The following is a 24,632-nucleotide window of genomic DNA, read 5'->3' as shown; positions in this document are numbered from 1 at the left end:
TGGATTATGATTAATTTGAACCTATATATCAATCTGAAGAGAACCGAATCTTAACAACATTATCTTCCTACCCACAAACAAGGTATGTATGTATCTCCATTTATTTGTCTCTTCCAGCATGTATTATTTTACTTAAAAAACCACAACAGGTTATTTACAAAATTGCTTTAGGGAAAAAAACCCTAAAAGGAAATTCACCCCAAAATGCTACTGGTGATTGGCATTGTGTCACTGAGTTTGTGGGGTATTTTTTTTTCCTTTTCTCTATTTTCCAATTTTTCAAATAGTGTGTTTATAATGTTTTAGCTTTCAAGACATGATCTTGCAAGTGTATTTGTTCCTGCTCTCACCGTTTGGTTTGTGCCAACTTCTTGTCACAGACGTCACATTTCTCTTCAAGATCTTGCTTTTCTTTGCACAAAGACTCAACACATGATTGTAATGCTCGGGTCTCAGCAGTCATTCGCTCTATTTCCCGTTTGTCCCTCTCGAGGAGCTGTTTCTGCCTCTCTATTTCCCCTTTCTGTCGCAGGGCTGTCTGCTGCAAATTCTCTAACTCCAGTTTCTCCTAAATCAAATAAAAGAGAACTCAAACATGCTGGAAGACAAAGACTGCAGTTTGGTTAAGGGTTAAACGGCTTTCTTTATTACCTCTAGCACTTCAACCTGAGTCTTCTCTAACTCAGACATCTTTTGATCATGTTGTAGCTTCAAACCTTGTAGCTCATTGTTTTCAAGTTGCAACATGTCCAGAATATTTTTTAGTTCTAACAGAAACAAAGCATGGTCCATGCTATTAAATGAACTTGGAAGGATTTACAAAATGAAACAGAAAATAATGCTGTTGACTGATACAAGAAACAATAATAGATAATCAAAAAATATTTGTTGAGAATTAGTGTAGCTAATTAATTGTATTTTTAATGAAAAAATCCTTTAAAAGTATTGCTAAGCATTAATTTTAACAAAACATTTTAATAAAACTAATAATAAAGACCTAGTTCTAAAAGCATTTACCCACCTAAAAGAATTTTAATAAAAATAGGAAAAACTTTAAAATATATTAAGTCAAGATTTATGTAACAATTTTTTGTCCTTTGAAATATAAATTTTTAAACATTAACTCTTTTACTGATTATAAAAATATTTGCTCACTATGGAAAATTTAAAACAAAAACGTATAAAGGAAAAAACCAAAACCCCATCATTATCCCACTATCCAATGATCACTACTGCAAAAGCATTTTGATGTATTTCCTCCCAGAGCACACATACATACACACACATACTTTAAAATAAATTGGGTCCACATTCTATATTTACCTATTTTTTCCACTTTCATCAGCATTTTTGTATGTCATTAAGTGTTAACAATATGGCTTTAAGTTGGTCATACGTTTCTAAATTTTGTCATAAATATTGCTGCACATCACCAACTAAGCCAGCTTAATTTATGAAACAAGGAAATAAAAGCTTACTTTTCTTAAAATAAACACATATTGTTATGATGTGCATACAAATGCTTGCCGTCTCTAGAAAATTGTAACAGAAATGGCTAAATGGTTTAACAGGTGTGAATTTTACGATACTTGAAACACAGGGAGAGCGTTCCAATTTTATACTTCAATCAACAAACAGCCTATAAGGTCTTTTCTCACCGCACCTTGGTCAGCAACGAATATGATTATTTTGCTTTTAAATAAACGTTATCAATTTGAATAGCAAAACAGATCATATTCCTTTTATAATCTGTTTTTATTTGCTTGTTAGGAATGAGGTTAAACTTTAAAAGAAGTCTATTTGACCATTTATATTTTTTCTGTGACCTAGAATACAGACATTTCCAACCTCAGACTTTGTATGATTACTTTCCTTTAAACTTACCAGTTTTATGTTTAGACATTTGCCCTAAAACTACCTGAAGATTTTCTTCCTCTTTTTCAATTTCCTGCTTTATAAATGTAAGTTGAGTTTTTTTTTCACTAATCTGTACATTCAGTTCTCCTTTCTGAAAACTCAATTCTTCCAGAAGAGATTTTACTTCCTGTGCAAAAAAACAAGAAAAAAGTCAACCGCCCCCAAATTATAAATGGAAATATCAGTTCAGTTATTAACTGTCTGATTTCACAGAAATTCTAATTTGGAAAGTTCATTTTTGCCTCATGTCAAGAACAGCACTGTATTTTACACTAATATATTTCTGTGTAACAGAAGAAAGTAACAGACTGTCTTTCTTCATTTAATACGTATATGTAATATTTCCTATGTACAAGGCAATGTGGTGTAGAGAAAAAGGCTGATACACATACATCTCCTGTCCTCAAGGGGCTTAGGTCTTGTGGGGAAGGAAGGAGGGGAACATGAACATGATCACGAGAAGGCTAAGATGCCCTAGGAAAGGTGCAGAGCTACCAAACTCAGAAGAGAGAGAAACTCCTTCCAAGGTAAAGGAAGTCAGGGAAATCTTGTTAGCGTGAGGTCGGGCCGTGAAATATGGATAGGATCTAGACGTTTTCCAGAAGGGGTTCCTGGAGGAGAGATGGTATGATAACAGCACAGACACAGAAAACCTTGGACACACACAGAAAACATTATGGGGGGCGAGGGGCTACAAATGGCAGCCACAGCATGGATATATAACGTATCACCAAACCGATGTTATGGAGAGGTCAAGAGTCAGGAATTTATTATTTGCATTTGGTGGGAAGCCAATGAAAATATCTCAAAATAAACCTCTACCACTATCTTAGGACTCTTAAGAAAACCCACTGAAAGACATACCCTTATGTGACTGCACTTCTCAGCTACTTCAGTCTCTCCCAGCCTCAGCGCTTCTTGGAGGTCAGCTTTGGCCTGGACCATGCTTCCCTGGAGTAGCTGCACCTCCTCCTTTTTATGCCCTAACTGCCTGTCCAAGACGGCCATCTCCTGCTGCTGAGCTGTCACCTGCATTACAGAAAAGGAAGAATGCAAAGCTTGACAAAGGCCATGAAGCCTTCAGTGCTTACATGGAGAATAGTCAGTCCACTAAAGGTTCTGGGTAGAAGTTAGGAGCTAGCCCAGTTCTACCGTGTTTCCCCCCAAATAAGACCGAGTCTTATATTAATTTCTGCTCCAAAAGATGCATTAGGGCTTCTGTTCAGGGACTGTCATCCTGAAAACTCAAGCTAGGGCTTATTTTCTGGTCAGGTCTTAATTTCAGAGAAACACGGTATTATTACCGTCTCTGCAAGAGTCAGGAGGGCCAAGCTGGGGGTGCAGACATGAAATGCCGAATAAAGACCTTGAGCTCATGTACATAAAATCACTCAGATCACAGGAAAACAACAGGATAATAATGATTATCCCTAAGGTCATGGTTTTTCAAAGAACTTTCTTATCTATACTTTATTCCATTTGACAACTATCATGGCAATGGAAGTTAGGCAGGGATTTAATTCTTTTTCATTTTTTAAATTTAAAAATTAGTTACAATTTTAAGGGCAACATATGTTTGTTTACAAAAAAGCAGAAAACGCAGACATGCAAAAGGAAGAAAACGGAAAATCATCACAACCCCTGATTAGATGACCACTTTCACACTTTTGTATAGACTAAAAATACAAACACAAGTTAAGTGTTCGCAAACACATTTAACATAAATGATCTCAGTATATTCTGTTCTGAGAGTTACTTATTTTATTCAATAATATATGGTGGATATATAGCCCCATTTATGCTTTATACTTAATTTTGTATTTTCCAGTCTTTTCTACAATCAAACGTGTATTACATGTTATGTAGGTTTCAAAACAACGTGAACTGGTTTTTCAGGTGTCTGTTGCCATACCTGGCTTCTCAGCTTCTCCAGCTCCACTCTCTTGGCCTGCAGGAGGGTCTCGGAGTCTTTGAGGACCTGCAGGTGGTCATCCTCATTGCGTTCCGCGGTCTTGATGTCTTTTTGTAGCTTCTGCAGCCTACAAAGCACGCAGGACTAGAGCAGGTCCAAAGGGAGACTTGACCCTAAGAGCCGTCTTCCAGCACAAGCCCCTAGAGGCCTTACAGAGGCCATTGTACTTACTCTTCGGTCAGTATTTCCTTCTTCTTGTTTAGACACTGGAAGTCTGAATCTTTTGCTGCAACAACTTTGTTTATTTCTTTCAAGATTTCTTCTTGCTCGATTTTGTGCTGCTCCAAATCCTTTGTGTCAGCCTGGAGCAATCTAAAACACATCTGATTATTCCCTCCAGACCCTTAGACTTTACATGCATTATTTGTCATAAGGCAATTACCATCCTCTGAGAACCAAGCTTCTCATTCATCTCACCTAATACATCAATGGCTGAGGGAATCCCACCTACCTGAGTTGCTGGTCGGCTTTGACAAGGTTAATAGCAGTTTCCTGAGCTCTCCTTTCTAATTCCTCAGCATCTTTCTCGGTTTGCAGTAAATTTCTCTTGGCATCAGTGAACTTTTCAACAGTATTTTTTGTCTAGAAAAGAAACTGTCTTTAAAAGCAGTTCAGTTTCAATACTCTCTCACAGCTATTGGTAGTGTAGATTGGCATAACTCTCGGAAAACAAGGCAATACAGAAGTACTAATAAAAATGCTCATTCACTTTGACTCTCCAATTCTCAGAAAAGAATTCAGAAGTAAAGAATACTCACTGTATACTGAAATAATATAAGAGGACAAATAACAGATTCAGCAAGTGATAATGCGTCAACATAATGGAATACTGCATAGCCTTTAAAATAGGATGACAATGTAGCAACATGGGAGAATGTTAATATTATGTTGACTGAAAAAAGATAAATTTAAACTGATATAAGCACTGTAAGAACAACTATGTAAAACTATCTGTGTCAACAAAGACAGAAAGGCTACCCAAAAATAAAATAATAATTTGAGAGTGGTGGGCCTGTATGACACTATTTAAAAAATAATCAGTAATATTGTTATACGTTATTTTTTTCCAATTAAAAATATCTACCCAATTAAGTGGCAGTGAAGTGATTTTACCAATATTCCCTCCAAACAGCGATTCTGGCTGTCCTCTAGGTATTTATCATGTTAAGTAAAACCTCTTCCATCTCAAGATGATTTCACTGTGGCTGAGAAACACAAATATTAAATGCTTCTGAAGTATTTCAAAAATATGCCTATAAAAGATTTGGCAAAAACGGTAACTTTTTTTACTTATTAACTTGGTTTCTTTTTCTGTCTAAAATAAGAGGCTTAAAACAATGTCATCAAAGGTCCAAAAATAGAATTTGGTTGGCGCTTGCTTGGGTAGTGACTCACCTTCAGGTAAAAATCCCAAGTTGTGCAGTTGCACTAAAGTCAGAGGCACCTGTATGTTAAACTAGTCTATCAAATATCCCATGTGGATACAAAAGGGCTGGCAAGCTCCCGAAGAGCTAGATGTTTCCTCATTTTACTTCTTTCCATTTTAGAAGGCTGGTTTCTGTCAGTTTCATCAGCAAAGCATTGGACAAAACTCATTACACATTCCAGAATGCCACAGTTCCAAAGTATTAATAGTTTTTTTAAATCTCCTTCTATGTCAGGTTTTAACATGTCTGGCACATTCCTTACAAAATGCAGCACTTCCTCCTTCTCTCTTCCTCCTTAGCAAGCTCAAGCTGCCTCCTTGAGTCATTTTGGGAGGATGAAAAGGTAAGAGCTTATTAGCCTCAGTTCACTTACTATCTCTGCCTACATCCGAGATCATCAATTTTCTTTTATGTACCAGTGATAAATTTCTCTCTAGCCCTGCTTACATCTATTTTCTCTCACAGTAATCTAACATGGAATAGAAGAAGGAACTGATCATCTGACAAGAGAAGAGGATATTTTTCTATTCTTATTAAAGCCATCACACACAAAATTTCTTTAATAAAGCCTTCATTTCAGTTCTTGGGTAATAGATTTCTATTCATTTAAATCAATCTCTATTGAAATAACAGTATAAAAATAGTACTTCCTGAGGTGCTTCATTTGGAATTCTCATCTGACTAAAAAAGCTCTCTGGGTGAAACAGAACTTTCACTGTGCGATCCTGGGCCAGTTACCAGACTCTCTGAGACGTATCTGTGGCTAATGACCGTCCCACGGGGTCGCCAGGAAGGTTAAATAAAGTGGTATTTCTAAAACAGCCAATGGGTGCCCGTGGTAGGGGCTCAATAATAGGTAGCTCCTTTTCCTCCCTGACTTCCTTCTGAGTTGTAGTCTCAGGAATACTATCTCAGATCAAAAACAATTTGATTTTATATTGTCAACGAACAGAACAAAGACTAGGAGTCCTATAAGGTCCATTGTTGCTTTATAAGAATATAAGATTGACCTATTTAACAAATACAGATATCAAAGCTAAAATAATTTTTAAAAAGACACACGAGATAAGGAAGTGGCATGTGACAGGCACTAATGACTTCAAGAGTTTTAAATATGCTACTTCATGTAATTCAGACCGAACAGCCTAGGGGTTCTTAGCCTGGATTTATGGATGAGGAAAGCAAAACTTAGGGACTTAAGTGACTTGCTTAGATTCTTACAGCTACTTGACTAGCAGAGTCCAGCCTGGAACCGGGTTGTCTGACTTGGACAACTGTGCTCTTATCATATTTCCTTTCTAATCCTTCATGCTGAGTCATCCCAAACCACCACTGAACATACTTTCTCTTTTGTGCATGAAAGTTCACTCTCAGCTTCCGCCAGCAGTCGGTCAGCTTCCCTGAGCTCTGCTCGACGTTTCAGAAGGGTCTTCTCAATGCACTCAATTTCATCTACAATATCTTCATGGTGTTTGAGTGATTTTTCCATTTCTAGTTCATTCATAAGACTCTCCACATCTCCATTGATGAAGTCTCTAAAAAAAGTATATACACATACGTTAAGAAATGTTAAATGTAGACAATATAATGTAGACAATTAAATGTAGACAACACAAGTGTCTACTTGTAGCCTACCTGATAAAAAGATACACAATGATTTTCTAACTTTATATGAGAAAGGGTAGGAGAGGCAGCTACACTTGGTTATGTTCAAGTTTTATGTTTACCTTTTTATTCAACATGGCATACTGTTGACAATAAGTATATAATTTGTATGATGTATGATGCACTTCATTTGTCCTTTTTAATATAAAGATTATTTTTTTTGTTAGCACTTAGTCAACACAATGTTGATACTTCTATTATTCTGTGGTATAAAAATAAGTCAAACCACAGCTACAATCATCAGCTTTTCCCTCGAAACTATCCTTCAAGACCCAGCTGCTCAAAAGACCACCTAATTTTGTCTGTTTTCCTAGAGTAAAATTATGGTGATAATAGCTGACAAATCAAAAAGCATGACACAGGATTTGGTAACTCAAGGCTATCATGTCAAAATTATTTGAAAACCGAACTACCTGTAACAGAAAAACATGAAAATAAATGCACTGATATATTCTTTTTAAATGAAGACATAGAGATGAATTTTACTTTTTCTTTGAACATTTTTGTGTTACCAAATTCCTTAAAATGATCCTTTATTATACTTTTTTATCTGGGAAAAGTAGTTATTCCACTGCCGTACCATCCTCCTTAAAAAAACACCCCTCAACATACGCATACACCTATAAAAGTAATAGATCTAACCGTCCTCCAAACCTTCAAACATCCAGTCCCATCTTCTGTTAGTGTGGTCCTTGCTTTTCCCTGCCAGGTCTATTAGAAGGCAGAGACCATATCTCACTCACCCGTATCCTCCACAGGTCTCCCCCGCAACTCTGGTGCTTGGGCAAGCCTGACTTAAATGACAAAAACTGGGCAACTGTCATAATTCATCGACAACTGCAGAAGATGAGCTTCTACCTAAGTGGCCCACTCAGCAGAGATTGATTCCTGAACAGACCCCTCACCAGGTGCTGTGGCTCAGGGGAGGCTCCTTACAGCAGGGGATAAACAGTACTAAGCGCAAGGCTGTCAATCCCAAACTGGGGGAGCCTGAGATGAGAAAGACTTTGTGGAATGGGATCCCTGACCTTCATCTGGAAAGACAGGTCGGAGTTAGACAGGGGGGTAGGAAAGACATTTTAGGCAGAGAACAATATGTGCAAAGGTGGGGAGGCAGAAGAAAACGTGGTGTCTGGGGAAACCAGAGCAAAGTTAGTACGGCCAGAACAAACACTGTGTGTGGGAGAGAAGGATAAAAAAGACGGGCAGGGTTCAGATCCTGGAGGGGGTGTATATTCTGACGGGACAGAGTCACTTGGGAGAGTGGCACAGCACAGTGAGACTTACAGCCATGTCAAGGTAGAAAGAGAGAAAGAGAGAGAGACAGAGAGAGAGAGAGACTAGACAAGGAAGGCTAGTGTGGAAGCTACTGCGATGAGCGAGGATGAGACTGATTAAAAGCCAGTGGAGATGAAAGAAGGGGACCAGTTTGAAGGTCTGTCGGTACAGAGTCAGGAAGACTTGGAGACTAGCTGGATGCCTGGGGGAGTGTGGGAGGGGAGGAGTTGAAGACACTTAGCCTGCTTTTAGCCAGGTAACTGGAGAGGAGGGATAGTTGTGCCATTCTCCAGGAGAGACGACAAGAAGAGCTGAACTGGATTACTGGCTAAGGGAATTTAGGGATCACACTGTCCAATATGGTAATCACCACGTGGCTATTAAATTAAATTCTGTTCCTCAGTTCCATTAGCCACATTTATGTGCTAAGTAGCCACACATGGCTAGAGGCTATTGTATTGGACAGTACAGATTAGGACATTTTCAAGATCACAGAAAATTCTATTGGACAACACTGACTTAGGTTACCTTAATGAACAAGTACTGTATTCATCTGAATTATAAAAATAAAATGGCTAACAACAATTACTTTCGCTGTTGATGTTTCTCGATGGTTCTATGTAATTCTTCTATTTCAGACTCTAAGTCTTTCTTCTCTTGCAAAAGATCATCAATATTGTGACGCAGTTGTTCCATTTCTTTCTCAGATTGCCGCTTGGATGCTCTCGTCCACTTCTCCTGTTTCTTTGATTTTAAATGCTGCATTATGTCTTCTAATCTAGAAACTTCATTCTCCTGAACAGAGGGGAAAAAAGGGCAACACTGAAACATCACACAGTGTTTTCCCTCTTTCCTGCAATGAACTGTGGTTAAAGTGGTATGTATATCTGACCTGAAAATGGTGGTAGCTTTTAAAGCTTCAATATAAAAAGAAAAATTAAGTTGAGCCATTTTTTTCACATATTATTTAATACTATAGATGAAATTAGTAGACTAATAAAGCTTTTAACTTTTCTGTCAATCCAACTGTGGTTGATACATTTTCACCAAGTACCTATTGTGGATAATCTCTGCCTCCAGAGTTCAGCATCTCGCAGAAGAGATACACAGAGAGGTCTCTCTGCTCCGAGCACATGGGAGAGGAGTGATCTGAGAAGGCTGCCCACAGGAAGAGGCGCTTTGCCTGGGTTTTGAATAGTAAATAAAATGGAAAAGACCTAAGTTGAAGAAATAATGTGCAAATATCGGGAGGTATGAAAGTGCACCTGGGAAACTACAGAAACAGCTGGTGACTGTTGAAGATAAAAACCAGCTTAAGAGATCATCAAATGCTGAACCAATAGAATTGCTATAAATTTAATGAGGACTGGAAAACTGCAAGATAATGTGAATGACTATCATTTTTAACTACCGTGTTTCCCTGACAATAAGACCTAGCCAGACAATCAGCTCTAATGCGTCTTTTGGAGCAAAAATTAATATAAGACCTAGTATTATATATTACATTATATTATATTAGACCCGGTATGTTATATTATATTATGTTATGTTGTTATGTTATGTTATGTTATGTTATGTTATGTTGCTATGTTATACAAGACCCGGGCTTACATTATGTTATATAAGACCTAGTCTTATAGTAAAATAAGACCGGGTCTTATATTAATTTTTGCTCCAAAAGATGCATCAGAGCTGATTGTCTGGCTAGGTCTTATTTTTGGGGAAACACGGTATGTAAAATATACGCAGTCCCCTGGAAATCAGTCTGACCTGTTAAAAGGGGGCTGGTGGCTGGCACCCAGGTGTCCTAGTTTTACCATCTTCTCAATCTGCTAATAAGAAAATGAAAAAGATAGAGTTCCAGGTGTCTTGAGTTTGAAGGAGGAGCTTGTAATACATGTGATTTCTTTAAAACTAAAAAGTTATGAAGTAAGCTAATGATTATAAAGTAATCATTTCTTGGAATCTAACCTAGGAAAAGAATATAAACTACAGTAACAATTTACACACAGTTAAGTCAACTACAGTGCCTATAAATAAATGTTGTGCAATCGTACTGTTAAAAAACAGATGTAAAACCATGAGGAAATGCTCATAACATTAAGTGGGAAAAACACAATACAAAGTTGTGAATACAGTTAAAAACAATGAAGAGAAAGAAAAAAATCAATAAATCTCACCACCCAGAGGTGATCCCTATCAAAACACTGCTATATGCTGCTCATACCTGTGTATGTACAAGCACATACATGTGTGTATACACATATATGCATATATGTGTGTGTGTAAGTACAGGCATTAGTATATAAATATACGTACACATTAATATAGTGCTTGTCAGTAGAAAAGTATATAATAAACTTTCTAAAAATGGTTACTTGCTGGACGGAAAGCATTTTTGTTATAAAATAGTTAAACCAGGTTTGTAGACTGGTCTGGTACCCTAACTTCTGCCCAGGACAGTATTTTATATGAGAATGCTTACTCAGTTCTAACCATCAGCCTTACAAACAGACTTTTGGGATCTAACCCATTCATAAGAAGGTTGAATCGTTAAGGACATTAGCCTTTCAGTCCCACACGGACGCAGTGTGCACAGGGGCCTCCCGTCTTCCCACTTACTAAGTTATGGTGCTCCGGGACGTTGCAGTGCAGCGCGCCCATAGGGATGAAGGGGACGGAGAAGTTGGGGGGAGGAGGTCCATACACGATGGGGGCGCCAGCAGGAGGTGGGCCATAAACGACAGTGCCAGGGGTGAGAGGCTGGCTATTGTTGGGCAGGGGAGGAGGTGGTGCGTACAGGGCCATGCCCTGGGGCACGGGAGAACCATCAGGAAACACGGTGTACAGCATGTAACCAGGAGGAGGCACAAATGGGACGGCCTCCTGCTCATCCAGCTCGCTCTCTTCCTGGCTATCTCCTCCACTGTCTGCATCTTGAAAGAAATAAACAGAGAGTGTTTTACCTCCAAGGCTTACTAGGTAAACACGTTTAGCAGAAAACAGTAGCATTTAAGCCAAGATATCAGAGATGGGACAATAAAATTCTATTAAAAATTTCAAAAGCAGTTTTAAAAAGCAGGTCAAAATAGGGATTCAAATTATTTTCAGGGGCTGATTGTTGAGTTTTTCTTATGCCTATCTGTTGGTTTGTTTTATTCTGTATTCATTCACTCATTCATTCACTCATTCACTCCATTCATTTATTCAGCAACCATTTGGAAGCCTGCTTTATGCTACAAAGAAAACCAACAGAGATGTGCTGAGATCCCACAGCTCCCAGCATTTATCTCCGTCATGACACACAGCACTCTCCCAGGTGCTGGTGTACTTCCCATCTCCCCTACAAACAGGAACTGTTTATTACTGATGACAGAACCCAGCACACAGCAGGCACTCAATAAATAGTTCCTGAATGGACCAATTCTCAGATTGTGGTAGTCCCATTTTATAGATGAACAACTTCAGAGCAGCTAACTAATCTGCCTAGGATTACACAGCTACTTAGTGAAAGAGCTAGGAGATACCCCAGGTCTGACTCTTCCACATAGAACTTTAGGAGCCAGACCTCTAACACTTCTTTTTAGTTGAGCCAATTAATGCCAGGATTCAAGGGTGTAAGCTGCCATGCTCCAGCACAGGCAAAGAAGCCGCTCAGTTTGTCAGGGGGAGGCAGGGTGGAAGGAGGCTCCTCAAAGGAGTTGTTTGAGGGCCTGGATGAGTAGAAATAGGTTTGGGAGAGGAAGGAAGAAAAAGGACATTGAGGTCTGAGGAAGCTGGCATGTTGTTGGGTATGGCTAATGTGTGGGAGAGTGCTGGGAGGTGAGACAAGAGGACAAGGTCACTGGCCAAGACCAAAGCACAGAGGGCTTCGCAGAGCAAGCTAAGGAGTTGGGACTGTGTTGTAGCGATTTCAGGAAACCACTAAAAGGTTATTAAACGGGCATGAGAACAGCAACTTTCTTTATATGACTTAACTTACCTCTATTTGAAAATGATTTATGTAACCCACTCCTGATGGGAGAATACACCCAGTATCCCGAGGCAGGTGGAGGCCCACTGCCTTCTTTCCCATCCTGCCGCTCAGGCTGTGGTTTCCTAATAGGAGTGGAGGCTGTGTACTTTAGGCCAACACCAGAGTCCTTGGTGGCCTGGGAACTGTGGCTGGAAACCTAAAATAAATGACAACAGAGCAGACTAACCATTACAAATGAAAAGGCCGATTTTGAAGAATGTCAACATCCAGAGATGTATCAAAGTTGAGAAAGAACTGGTTTTGCTTCATATATTGTAATTCTCACTTTTCACAGCCAGAAGTGAGACGTGATTACATGGTCATGTAAGACGCATGGGTGTCAGTCAGCGTCTGGTCTTTTCTAGTGGTTTCTCCAGTACTGGTCTTTTCTAGTGGTTTCTCTTCTTTTGCATTGTCCTTGATGGCCCAGCAACGGAGGCAAAGGACCGTAGTGAACTTTCAAGGGCCTCTGGGGCTGTAAGTGTCCTGATGCCCTGGGAGCTTGACAGGGCTTTAAAGCTCTACTCTGCTACTCTCCCTCACCTTCTCTCACCCACACCGCTTCTACCTCCAGCCTGGTTGTGCTAACGATGTTGGCTTCCTTTAGGTTTCTGGGGGAAGAATCTCAGATTCTGCTCTTTGGGGTTCTAAGTCTACACGCCCTGGGATCCTAGCATGTCAGAGCTGCTTCTCTCTGGCTGCTGCATGTCAGCTGATTACAGTGGGATGTCACCCAGCTGTTCTGCTGTGGATGGGTGTCACTTACAGTCCTCTGCTCCCTTCCCACACTCAGGCCCCAAGCTCTGATCACTCTGTCTCCTGAATGCCCCTCCATGCCATCTCCTCTGCTCCAGCTCTGGCTCCTGTCCTTCAACTGAATGAGTTCAAACAGCCGCACACAGAGTTCTCCACCACCAGTCTCGCCTCCACACTCAGCCCAATTATTCTTCCTAAACTACAGCTCTGATCACATCACACACAACCTCAGTTTCCTAAGGACTACATAATTAAGTGCAAGGGATCTTTGAGGCCCTTTTTATAAAAGCATGACCCCAATCTACTTTTCTAGCTTCACCTTTCCCCGTTCCCATCCAACCTTCCGGCCCCACAGGATACCTGCCATTGGCTAAACCAACTCTCCTCTTCTACACGAGCTGTTTCTTCCCTCCTAAAAGCCCATCCCTTCCGGAATGCTAAGGACTGACTTCACAGCCCTGCTTGTGAAGCCTTCCTTCCCACACTTCCCCACAAGATGAGCCCCTGCAGCTAGCGCACACAGGTCAGTCTGCTGTCACATCACGTCACTGTTTTGTGGTTACATTCGTGCGCCGATCTTCCCTGCCAGCCAGTGAGCTCTTTGAGAGCAGGGGCTGTATCATCCATCATGGCACCCCTCCCCAAGGGAGGGCACCCCTTGACCCCTCCCCTAGTGAAGGACTAGGCCTAGTCCTCGACCTAGGTTTCAGTAAGCACTGAATGAATGTTTGTTAAAATGAAATGAAATCCAGGTGCCTATTTTTCTGTTTGAGCATCTGCACAATTCTATACCCATTTTCAATAGGCTCTCTGGGCTCGTCATCTTATCCCCTCACAGGATCCTAATTAGGGACCCCACGAACCTAAGCATAAATGGGCAATTGCTACATTCCTTGGGAAGGCCCTATTTTCATCTCAAATATTAAAAACACTTAAAAAGTTCAATGCATGGCTTAGCCTACATATATTGTTCTTGCCACTCGTTCACAAATTTGGAGAAGGGAACATTGTCACACTTTCTTCAAGAAAATTCAGTATACACTCCCAACACCAGAGACTTCCTACTTTTGATGATGATGGTGGTGGCATAAAGTACCAATAGCCTCGTCTTTTGAAGGGATCCACCATACTGCTGATGTAATCATTCTGATAAGAAACTTCACGTCGAAGTTCGGCAATTTCTTCCAAAACATTTTCAAAGCTTCCTTTGTTATCTGTAAAGGAAAGCCAATGTATGACGTTGGCTATAAAACTATCTACTTCCTTTCTCTCTCAAAATACAAAAGTGATTCCATGATAGTCAATGACTTTTATCAGTTCCTCAAAGCTGACTTTCAGCCTGCACTTTGGTAATGAGATTTTGCTTACACTTAAAGAGGACAGATATATCTTTCTGTTGTTCACTTATACAGGAAGCCAGAGAAAGAAAAGAAACAGATTTGTAAACATTATTTCTTTTGAAAATACAAAAATAAATCTCGTCTCTTTGTAATCAAACCCCTTCATACTATACTTACGTAAATTTTTTTTTAATTCTTTTATTTATTAAGCTAATGATCAAACATGGAACTGAACTGTAACCATTATATAAATTTGTTAGCGGTCAAACACACACAAGATGATTTTGATTTTAGAACTACAAAACCACTACCAAAAACAAAGCCCAATACTTACCAGCCAATACTTTACCAGCCCCTGTGAGGTCTAGTAAATTCCGCAGCCTTGTGATCTCTGCCCTTTGTCTCTCCATTGTTTCATTCAGTTTCTCGATTTCTAGAACCTGTGAGTTTGCTCCTCTGCTGCCCACATCTACTTTCTCCATCTCAATTTGAAACTATTGAGAAATCACACACACAAGGTTGCCAATGAATAGATTTTCCCATGTGTATTCATCCTTGCCACTTAATTATAATTCTGTAACTTTTATTTACACTTTACTAATGAGGAAACCATACTACTCCTTATAATTACACTGCACTGTACCTGGTACATACTAGAGAATAAAGTACGGACTAGTGATTGCACTTCCAAATTCTTTGAGATGTCACCTTGTTACCTACAGTGATCAGTCTTTTAGGAACTAATAAGGACCCAGTAAGAGGTCTCAGGTTTCCGCACTGACCTGCTCCTCTTTGTCTCTGAGGAGATTCTGCAGGAGTTCGATCTCCGCCTCTGCTCGCATCAGATCCCTGGCGGCTTGTGCTGCCTTTTTGCTGAACCTCTCTGTTTCCTGCAACTCCTACTGGGACAGAGAGAGGTATGAGAAAGGCACCACTGCCATCCCAGGTTGTCCTCTTCATTTCTTTCTTCCTCCCAGTTTGATTACTCTGCTTTCATCAGAGCACTTGCCTGGCTACCCCACATACACGTGGCACCAAGTCCCACCTTTTCCTGTGGGCACCTGCGCCACCCCTCTATGGGGACAAGTAGGCAGGGTGCTGCATCAGAAAGAGCAAGGGCTAATTCTTTCTTCACTGTTCTATAGTCTTCCATGACTGGTGTCTCTCTGGACTCTCACCATTAGACTTTTCTCTCCTATGATCTATTGTCTTAATTGCATTAGCATTTGCACCCTATAAAGACTGTAAGAGACACTGTCTCAGTCAGGAGTTATAATAGCCCTACTCGGTGAATATTAATCATGTGACTGCACAAGATGAAAAGTCCGAGTTCAGAAGGACTGTATGGCAAGCCTTTAAGACCTTTGTTCAGGTGTGTCTTGATAGCCACCTTCCTAAGCGGATCCCTACACTTTGAGGCAGGGATGTATGTTTCATTCGATGGTTCCTTTCAGGACTCCATACAGTGCAGGATATATGGCAAGGCTGTGATGGGGGAAACACAATCTTCAGGTCTGAAGGGAAACAGACAACTTTCTAGTGGTTTAAAAAAATAGTCAAAGTCTACCACAATAGATCAGTAATACAAGTTGCTATGTTTTGTGACAGCAGCAGCTCTGGTGAAAACTTGCTCTGTACGTGTAGACTCACCTCTGCTCGCTCCTGGTTAATCTTCATAACAGCTCCATGAAGGGACTTCAGCTGGTCTTTAGCAATGGTGAGCTCAGCTGTGGCTACCTTATCAGAGGCGGCCACAGCTTTCTTTAGTTTCTTTAATTCTTTATCTAAACTAAGAAACTGCTCCTGAGATTTGGCGTCTTCAAGTTTTTTCTAAAATAAAAGACATTAATTAAACAGATGAATCATTTGGTAGCAATGAATTAAGATGTAAGCTCCCGTGAGGGACGGCAGGGACTCTGTCCATTGCTCCACGCCTCGTGCCTACAGTAATAGCTGTACATAGCAGGTGTCCGACAAATACTCACTAAGAGAATGAATAAATAAAATCATCTCAAAACTGTATATTAAACTTGGAATGAAATCAGTCTTCTTGGTCAAGAATCTTAACGATCATAAATTCATTCATTCATTGGAAAAACATTTCTTGGCACCATCACCAAGTGACGGACCAGCCACCTGAAATCACTGACTCAGGCAATAGGCATATGGTGGTAAACAAAACAGACTTGGCTTCTGCCCTCAAGGAGCGAAAGAGAGGCAGATATTAATTTAAACAAATACTCAGACAAATGTATAACTAAGATTGTGCTTGGACTGAACAGGGTACCATTTGAGAGACGAGCAGGAGAGAGACCCAGATTGGTGGCAAGGGGGCAGTCAGGGAGAACAGTGGAGGAACGTGGTCCAGGAGGGAATGGCATGAGGGAAGACCAGGAGGGAACACAGAACTTGGCATATTTGATGAACTGAAAGAAGAAACATGGTAAGAAAAGGAGAGAGAGCTAAACAGAGGCAATTATGCAGGGCCTAATGGGCTTAAGAATTTTGATCTTTATCCTTAAAATAAGGATGCTACTAGAGTGGGGAGGGAGACAGAGCTGGAACTGACAGGAAGCAATTCATGTTTCTTAAAGGACATGTTTGCTGCTCTGTGGAGCAAGGTCATGAGTAAAACTGGCCATAGCAGTGGTCCAGGAGAGAAATGATGGCTGGAGTTAGGGTGGGAGCGTTGAAAAAGAATATATATTCCAGATATATTTTGGAGGAGAACTCAGTGAGACTTGGGGGACTTATGGGTTCTTAGTAAAGTATGAAGCAAGTCATCCACTGAGACTGGGAGAATGGAGAGGGTAGTTATGAGAAGGGAGAGGGTAGGTATGAGAAGGGAGAGGGTAGGTATGAGAAGGGAGAGGGGAGGTGAGAAGGGAGAGGGTGGGTGTGAGAAAGGAGAGGGTAGTTGGGAGAAGGGAGAAGGTATGACACAAAGAAGCATATGGGAGAATGAGCTTACTAGAGAAAGGGGTAAAGTTGCCCATTTGAGGTTGGTAACCAAGAGTTTATAGTGATACTACTATGCCTGGAAGGGTGATTTTTTTTCTCTAGGAATATTTAGCATGTGCAAGCCCAAAGAAAGCAGAGAGTTGTAGTTCTGTCAGGAAAGTAAGAGAAGAGAAAAGGGCAAGGGATTTAAGGATATTTGCAAAAATGGCTATAGCGGTAGACTATGGAATTTAAGTTGGGTAAGGAGGAAAATAAAGACAGGAAGGCTTAACAGACAGTAAAGGCGGTACTAACGCACTGGAATTCTCAATAAGTTTGAAAAATCATCAGAGTCGGGGGTGCTGGGAAGATAAGAGCTTACAATCAGAATGGGACACCAGTTTGTGATTTCAGAGGTGGTAGGCACGATTTCTAAATTGGACCAGGTCTAAGGTGTGACAATGGGAGTGCAAGGTAGAGATGGGATGGAGAAGTTCAGAGAGGAAAGGGTGTTAGAAAGAAAGATGAGGAATTTAATTTCCCACGATGTGTCCAATTGGGCCAGGAGTTTCAAAGGAGTCAAACTCATGCCAATGGCATTTAAGTACCACCTAACTGGCTCTCAAGTCACTCTCACATTCCCAATTCTCTTGTTTGCATCTATCACGGCACCCTTGATTTGATGACATGCATCCAGGTTTTCTCAGGTCAGGTTCACCTCTGGGCCAGCAATGCAACCAGAGGTTGCAGGCCTGATCGCAGGGGGCAGGAGGAACTCCTGTGCCTCGCTTTCCTAGTCTTCCCACCTTTTTCTCTAACTCTTGGAGTTGAGCCAGAATTCTCTCCTTCTCTTCATCAGCTTCCTGAAGTTGAAGATCTGTAAGGCCTTGGATTTCCTCCATACTTTTTAGATTTTCTTGCAAGTAGTGAATTTCGTGCTCCAACTGCTGGATTCTTGCTTCATGTTGCCTCTTATCAAAATTAATCTGTAAGGAAATGGGAGTTTCCAAGTTAAAAATACGGTTTTAAGCAAAGTAAAAACTTTTTAGAGTATTATATCTCATTTTACTAAATAGTGTAAGGAAATTTAGTACGAGTTACCCGGAATGGTTTTCTGTTGAATATTCTCTAGGATCCATTTTAATGTTTGTCTCATTAAAATAATTACATCAAGAAAAATCAGATTCTGGCACCATACTATACTCTGCCTTACTTCCAGGACAAAGAAAACACTGTTACAAGGAAGCCTGACTTTGACATCAGAAGCCATATTCAGGGTTGAGTTTTAGTCACACCCTGCACGACTTGTTATGAGTGAAAAATAACAACATTTATACTGTATTTACATGAGAGAGAAAACACTGTAATTTGCTGAAAACGTGAGTATTTGCCAAACACTCCCCTCCACTACCTCTTGCCCTTTTCTTACTCTTGCTTCAAGGGCTCTCTCACAGGCTCGCCTGAACTCTTCTTGTCCGTTTGCCAGTTTCTCCTGCTGCAGAGCCATTTCTTCTTGCAGTTTTCTCTCTCTCACTTGTGCTTCCTCTCTTTCCCACTGGGAGCATGCAAGAATTTCATTGAATTGTTTCTGCAAATCAGCAAGACTTTTCCCTAAGACATCTGAAGGACTATGGACTCTGGTAAGGGGGATAAAAGATGGCATAAATGTGACATTTTATTCTGATGCTGGGTACAAACATGCTGGTAACATCAGAAGTAAAAAGAGTTGTATGGAATGGGTCTGGTGTCAATCCATAGCAACTTACTGAGCATCTCCTAAGTACAAACTGTTGTTTTATCAAATGTCTGCTGTCACTCTGAAAGCACAGGTTCTGAACAGCCTAACAATGTTTACTCAAAGAATAAATGTCCATTTCATATATTTCAATTAGCCTCAGTTGTTTTTCATATTTGTTTTCTATTTAAAATGCATGATGTGGCTTTACTCCCTGACCATATGCAATGAACTTTCAAGAAAGAGATATTCTTAAAACCTTTATGTTTTTTTAAGTTAAATAATACCAAAAAGTATGAAAGATTTAAAATGTAAAAAGAAATCAGTGACAGGCAATTTGAATTCAGCAATCTTATGTCTCAATCATGGAAATATGATAAGGGGGAACCTTACAAACACATCATCCATTCACAGTACTTGGAAAGGTGAGTTCATTATTGACCCTCACACCTTGGCCCACTGTATACTTTGTATACTTCGAGGTTTTCATTTTCCATTACCTCATTTCCCCAGCTCCTGACTTCAGTTTTCTCCGTAGCTCATCCACACGAGTTGCCATGTCTTCTGGACGAATCAAACCATCAACCACATTGTTAAGGTGATTCTGGAAATCTGTAAGTTGCTGTTTTAACAGGTTATTGTCATCCTATGGAAGGGATAAAATAGGGAAGACAAAGTTACCAAAACCAAATTAAAAAATACACCCACATACACATACACAGCCTGTATTACTTGTCATATGATAGTTTTATTCAGCTCCTTTACCAATTTTTTAAAAACCTTTCCACTTGGGCTGACAATATATATGAATCTACCGATCAATCTGAAGTCACAAAAGACACAACCAGGCATTATGATGTCTCCTGATGTGATGGAAAAAGAAGTACCTATGAACACTGCCTATGAATGGCTTATGTCTTCTTACCAAAATCTAACTTGAATCTAAATAAGCCTCCATATGTGACAAAATTAATACTATGGGGATGCAAACAGCAAAATCTAGAATATGGAAAACTCTACAGGACAAAGATCTGGTTTTTCTTTAACACATAACAGTGAAAAACGAGAGAAAACTTATAGACTACAAGAGACTTAAGAATCAAGTAAACCAAATGTGATGTGTATACCTTATTTGGATCCTGATTCCAACAAAACACTTATGAAAATTGATGAGATAATTTGAAAAATGTGAATACTGATAAGGTTTTTGATATTAGAGAATTATTTTAGGTGTAACAATGGTATCCATGCTTATGCTTTTTTAAGCCCTTATTTTTTAGAGATACATACAATAAATAGTACAGTATTTACAAACAGAATAAAACGTTTCAGATTTACTTCAAAATAATTCAGTGTGTGAATAGGTGTGAGGGACAGGGTGTAGAGGGCTTTATAGATGAAATAAGATTGGCCGTAGTTGTTGAAGATAGATGGTATATACATGAGGATTCTATTTTTGTATATGCTTAAGAATGTTCTGAATTCAAAGTTAGAAGAACAAAAAACACTTTCTCATACTCAGATCCATCTGCCAATCAACTGAAAAATGGACCATCTAATACGGAAGCTTCTCTAATAGCTTATACTTCTCTGTGGGACTATTTGTTACGTATCAGCATATTTTCACTACCAACAAACAAACACATCTAAACCACAGAATTAAATTCAGACAATGGTTCTTTCAAGTAAAAAGAAACTGCTAAATTTTTCTAATTATAAAGAAAACCAGTTCTATATCCTAAGCTACTAACTGTATTCTCTTGAATACCTACCTGAGTGATTAATTTACTTCAAACTGAGTGCAACAATGTGAACTAAAATTGAGAATTTAGAATTGCAATGAATATGCTAAGCACCTGTACTACCTGGAGTCCTCTTACCTATAAACTGTCCATGCCCAGTGGCCATATTTGTACTACAGTGTCTAATCCTGGCTGCAGGTAATCTGACTTAAGGCCAGCCAATCCACTGACTGGCCAGAAAACAATTTCTTATTCTCTCCAAAAGTTGAACCAAGATCTAGTACAGCAAGTCTGTATAAGAGCTGGACCTGTAAAAATATGTCAGTTCAGGGCTGGGGTCCATGTTGGGCCAATCACAATGCCCAGAGAGCCAGAGAAGGAGCAATGAGAGGCCTGTGAATCCACCAAAAAGGCTGACAGAGCAGCGCTGGGTCCTGGCAAGCTGTCTCCTTTCTTGAGTTAATGTTAGTAGGTTTGGTTCATTGCAACTAAATGGGTTCTGACAAAGCCAAATGGAGAGTGAGTTTAACTTGTACACAGAATCAGGAGGTCAGTAGGCCCAGTTACCAGAGGACTGAGTTCTAACTCAGGTAGTCTCACAGCACGGGCCAGCATTCTGGAAAGCTGACTTCAGTTCTACCCTGGAGGAGAAGGCCCCTGAAGAATGTATTTTAGTCCTTTCCTTTTCTCTTTTTAAATTTTTTTATTAGTTTCAGGTGTACAAAACAATGTAATAGTTAGATATTTACACCCCTCACAAAGTGATACCCCCCAATCTACCATCCCTCTGACATCGTACGTAGCTGTTACAATTCCATTGACTCTATTCCCTATGCTGTACTCCACTTCCCATGACCAAATATATATATATATATATATATATATATACATATACACATATATATATATATATGTGTGTGTGTGTGTGTGTGTGTGTGTGTATATATATATTTAATTATAGTTTACATTCCATATTATTCAGCGTCAGGTGTACAGCGCAGTGGTCAGACGTCTACACCGTCCATGAAGTGGATTTGTCCTTTTCTTGAAGAGATGTACACTGAAGTATTTATGAGTGCAATAAAGATGCAGGAGATTTTCCTTAAAATATTCAGCAAAAAAATGTGGACTAACTGAAATAAGAACGGCAGAATGCTAAGACTTGTTAAAGCTTCTGTTTTTGGGATTATTTGAAATTTTCCATAGTAAAAATAAAAAACAATCCAATGAACCCTCAACATACACACAACTCACACAAGAATGGAAACACATGTACATCTTTTATATTTGCTTCAGAAGCTGACCTGATAGTAGGAAAAATTAAATTCTAGGTTTTTCCTTAAATTTCGAGGGAAAATATTCAAGGTGTGGGAGGAAGAGAGAGAATTTGGGTGAGCTTAGTCTGAGTTGTCACAACCTCCCCGCATGACATTTGGGGAGCTTTCCCCAAACCACAGCAACTCTGCCCCTTTATTTCTGGTAAAGTGTAATAGCTGCCAACTCAGCTATTACGGCCCCTGACCAGCCCAACGGCCCCTGACCTCACAGATCTCAGAACCTGGGTATTGATCCAGGGATCCAGGTGCGTATTATTCAGACATCTGTTCTCTTTGAGAGAGTTAAATTATGTGGAAAATTCTGTCCACCTGCTTCTCCCGCAGTTTGTTGGTCAGGTTACTGTGACGATAGCTATTGCCAAAGAAAACCCCCAGCAATGTAAAATGACTGTTTTTTTAATAGCTCCCTTTCTGAGATGGGGACTGTAAAAACTGTTCACAGTTACGAAGTTCTACTACAACCTATTCTAGGTAAATTCCTGGATAATTACACAGGTATTTCATTGGAAAAACAAGGCACCAATCCACTAACTTTTGTCTGGTGACAAATCTGCTTCTAGGATAAATGAAAGGTACTGCGTTTACCCATGAGTTTTATACAGTATTCCCTGTTTACTACCTTCATCTCTTTGCATTATCATAACAACATGAAACATGCATATCCAGAATTTTAAAACAACAGGCTCACAGGGGAACAGAGGCTCTGGTCCTGACCTACTCAAAATTCCTTTTTTTAAAATAATTCAAGTTGCTTACTGCATGTTAGAGCAGGTTGGTAAGTGTCTGACTAAAGACATCAATATCTTCGAGTGTCCCATGTAATAATATACAGTGGTACATCGGTTTTCTAACGTAATCCGTTCCAGAAGACCATTTGAGTTCTGAAACGTTCAAAAACCGAGGTGTGTTTCCCCATAGAAAGTAACGCAAAATGGATTAATCCGTTCCAGATCTTTAAAATCAACCCCTAAAACTGCAAATTTAGCATGAGTTTTACTATCTAATGATACCATAGATCCATAAAATTTCTGACAGTTCGTAAACCAAAATGTTTGTCAATGGAGACGTTTGAAAACCGAGGTACCACTGTATTCTGAACCAACAATCTCACCTGAAGCTGTTTAAGTTGCCTGCGGAGCTCACTATTTTCTTGGTCCTTTTCTTCCGAGATCTGGGCTTTTTCGAGGGCATTCTTGAGGGCTTGCTTTTCCTTCTCAAGTTCTGCTTCAAGGGCTAATTGTTCTAACTATTGCCAAGCAATGACATGAAAACACAAAACAGCAATAATTTATGATCTAAAAAGGCATGGAGAAATTTACATATACATGCAGTTCCTTGCTAGCTATGGTTTTATAACATTTCAATTTTATGTCTGAACTCCCAAATTTAAAAGCCCAAGGTAATTTTTTCACGTGCCTCCTTAAACTATTATTACTTAAGGAAGAGTAAATATCAAAATCAGCTCAGCCTAGATATGCCAAATCAGAATCTCTGGGGGTGGGCCCAAGCATCTCCCTTCAAAACCTCTGTGAGTGATCCAACAATCACTGCTCTTCTTTCCCTTTGACCAATATTTCTCTAACTGTGGTCCTCAAGTGCCTGCATCGAAATCACTTGGCGTGCCTGTCAGAAATGCATAAGCCTGCCTATCTTCCATCTTAGACTTGACAGACCAGAATCTCTAGGGTGGGCCTAGGAATCTGCATTTAACAAGCATCACAAGTGATTTCATGTAACTAAAGTGTACCAATCAGAGACCTGTAGATCACAGAGAAAGGATCTGTTGTGCTCCAAACTGTCAATATGCGATTTGAAGACCAATTCTGCCAGTCCTAATGCTAAGGAAGGGAGCGTTCCTTTCTATACCAAGTGCATTTGCGTAAGGGCCAGACTGTTATATTTTTGTGAAGGTACATGAGGAAAAAAAAGGACAATGGAGGTACAAAGGATAATGGATTTCACGCTAATGGCTGGCTTAAAACTTAAAAATGAAAGAACTGAATGGAAAGGAGATGCCATCTAGAAATTTTATTGATTATTATTTTAAAATACGTATATACTGTTATTTTAATTATTCCCCCCAACCTCCTTTTGTAAAACTTGGTACTCTTGAAAAATGTAATGCTGAAAACTGACAGGTGGATATTTGATATCTGGTAAGTAAAGGAATACAAAGTAATTCCTGTAATAAGCCAGACCTTCTTACTTCCTTTCCTAATCGTCTGAATGGTATTCCACATGAATTCTTGGGATTCAAACTATCGTATTTGATCTCACTTTCATCCAATAAGAACATACTGACCCACCTCATGTTCCAGGCACTGAGAAAACAGAAACATCATTTCTGCAGGGCAGTTTTCCCTGACCACCCTCCCCTGCACAGAACCCTATCCCCTTCTTTCTCCCACACCTGTTTCACGTCCTGGACTGTCAGCCTCACAAAGACAGTGCTCATGTCTGCTGTCCCTGCAGCATTCACAGCACCTGGCCCTCAAGGACCCATGAATA

The 24,632-nt window shown here is 39.8% G+C and overlaps 1 protein-coding gene across 4 annotated transcripts in view; it reads right to left on the bottom strand.

Moving 5' to 3' along the window:
* Window positions 1-24,632, bottom strand: part of CNTRL (centriolin) — a 73,409-nt gene that overhangs the window by 12,654 nt on the left and 36,123 nt on the right. For 3 of the 4 annotated variants that reach the window (XM_081065655.1, XM_081065654.1, XM_081065656.1), the window contains 19 exons: window positions 23,236-23,370; window positions 19,546-19,691; window positions 18,740-18,947; window positions 18,117-18,296; window positions 16,021-16,200; window positions 15,153-15,269; window positions 14,705-14,864; window positions 14,096-14,244; window positions 12,242-12,431; window positions 10,882-11,195; window positions 8,849-9,054; window positions 6,659-6,851; window positions 4,341-4,471; window positions 4,061-4,201; window positions 3,830-3,956; window positions 2,782-2,946; window positions 1,885-2,044; window positions 652-767; window positions 351-568 (listed from right to left, as the gene is read on the bottom strand). In XM_081065655.1, the coding sequence (XP_080921781.1) occupies window positions 351-568; window positions 652-767; window positions 1,885-2,044; window positions 2,782-2,946; window positions 3,830-3,956; window positions 4,061-4,201; window positions 4,341-4,471; window positions 6,659-6,851; window positions 8,849-9,054; window positions 10,882-11,195; window positions 12,242-12,431; window positions 14,096-14,244; window positions 14,705-14,864; window positions 15,153-15,269; window positions 16,021-16,200; window positions 18,117-18,296; window positions 18,740-18,947; window positions 19,546-19,691; window positions 23,236-23,370 (3,236 nt within the window). Of the gene's footprint in view, window positions 1-350; window positions 569-651; window positions 768-1,884; window positions 2,045-2,781; window positions 2,947-3,829; window positions 3,957-4,060; window positions 4,202-4,340; window positions 4,472-6,658; window positions 6,852-8,848; window positions 9,055-10,881; window positions 11,196-12,241; window positions 12,432-14,095; window positions 14,245-14,704; window positions 14,865-15,152; window positions 15,270-16,020; window positions 16,201-18,116; window positions 18,297-18,739; window positions 18,948-19,545; window positions 19,692-23,235; window positions 23,371-24,632 lie in introns of those variants that run through there. The other variant, XR_013994399.1, reaches the window with a different exon arrangement.

Source organism: Rhinolophus hipposideros (assembly GCF_964194185.1).
Source record: "Rhinolophus hipposideros genome assembly, chromosome: 11".
In the NCBI taxonomy this organism is placed as follows: Eukaryota; Metazoa; Chordata; class Mammalia; order Chiroptera; family Rhinolophidae; genus Rhinolophus; species Rhinolophus hipposideros.
The sequence above is the reverse complement of the archived record's forward strand: the minus strand, read 5'-3'. Positions and strand labels throughout refer to the sequence as shown.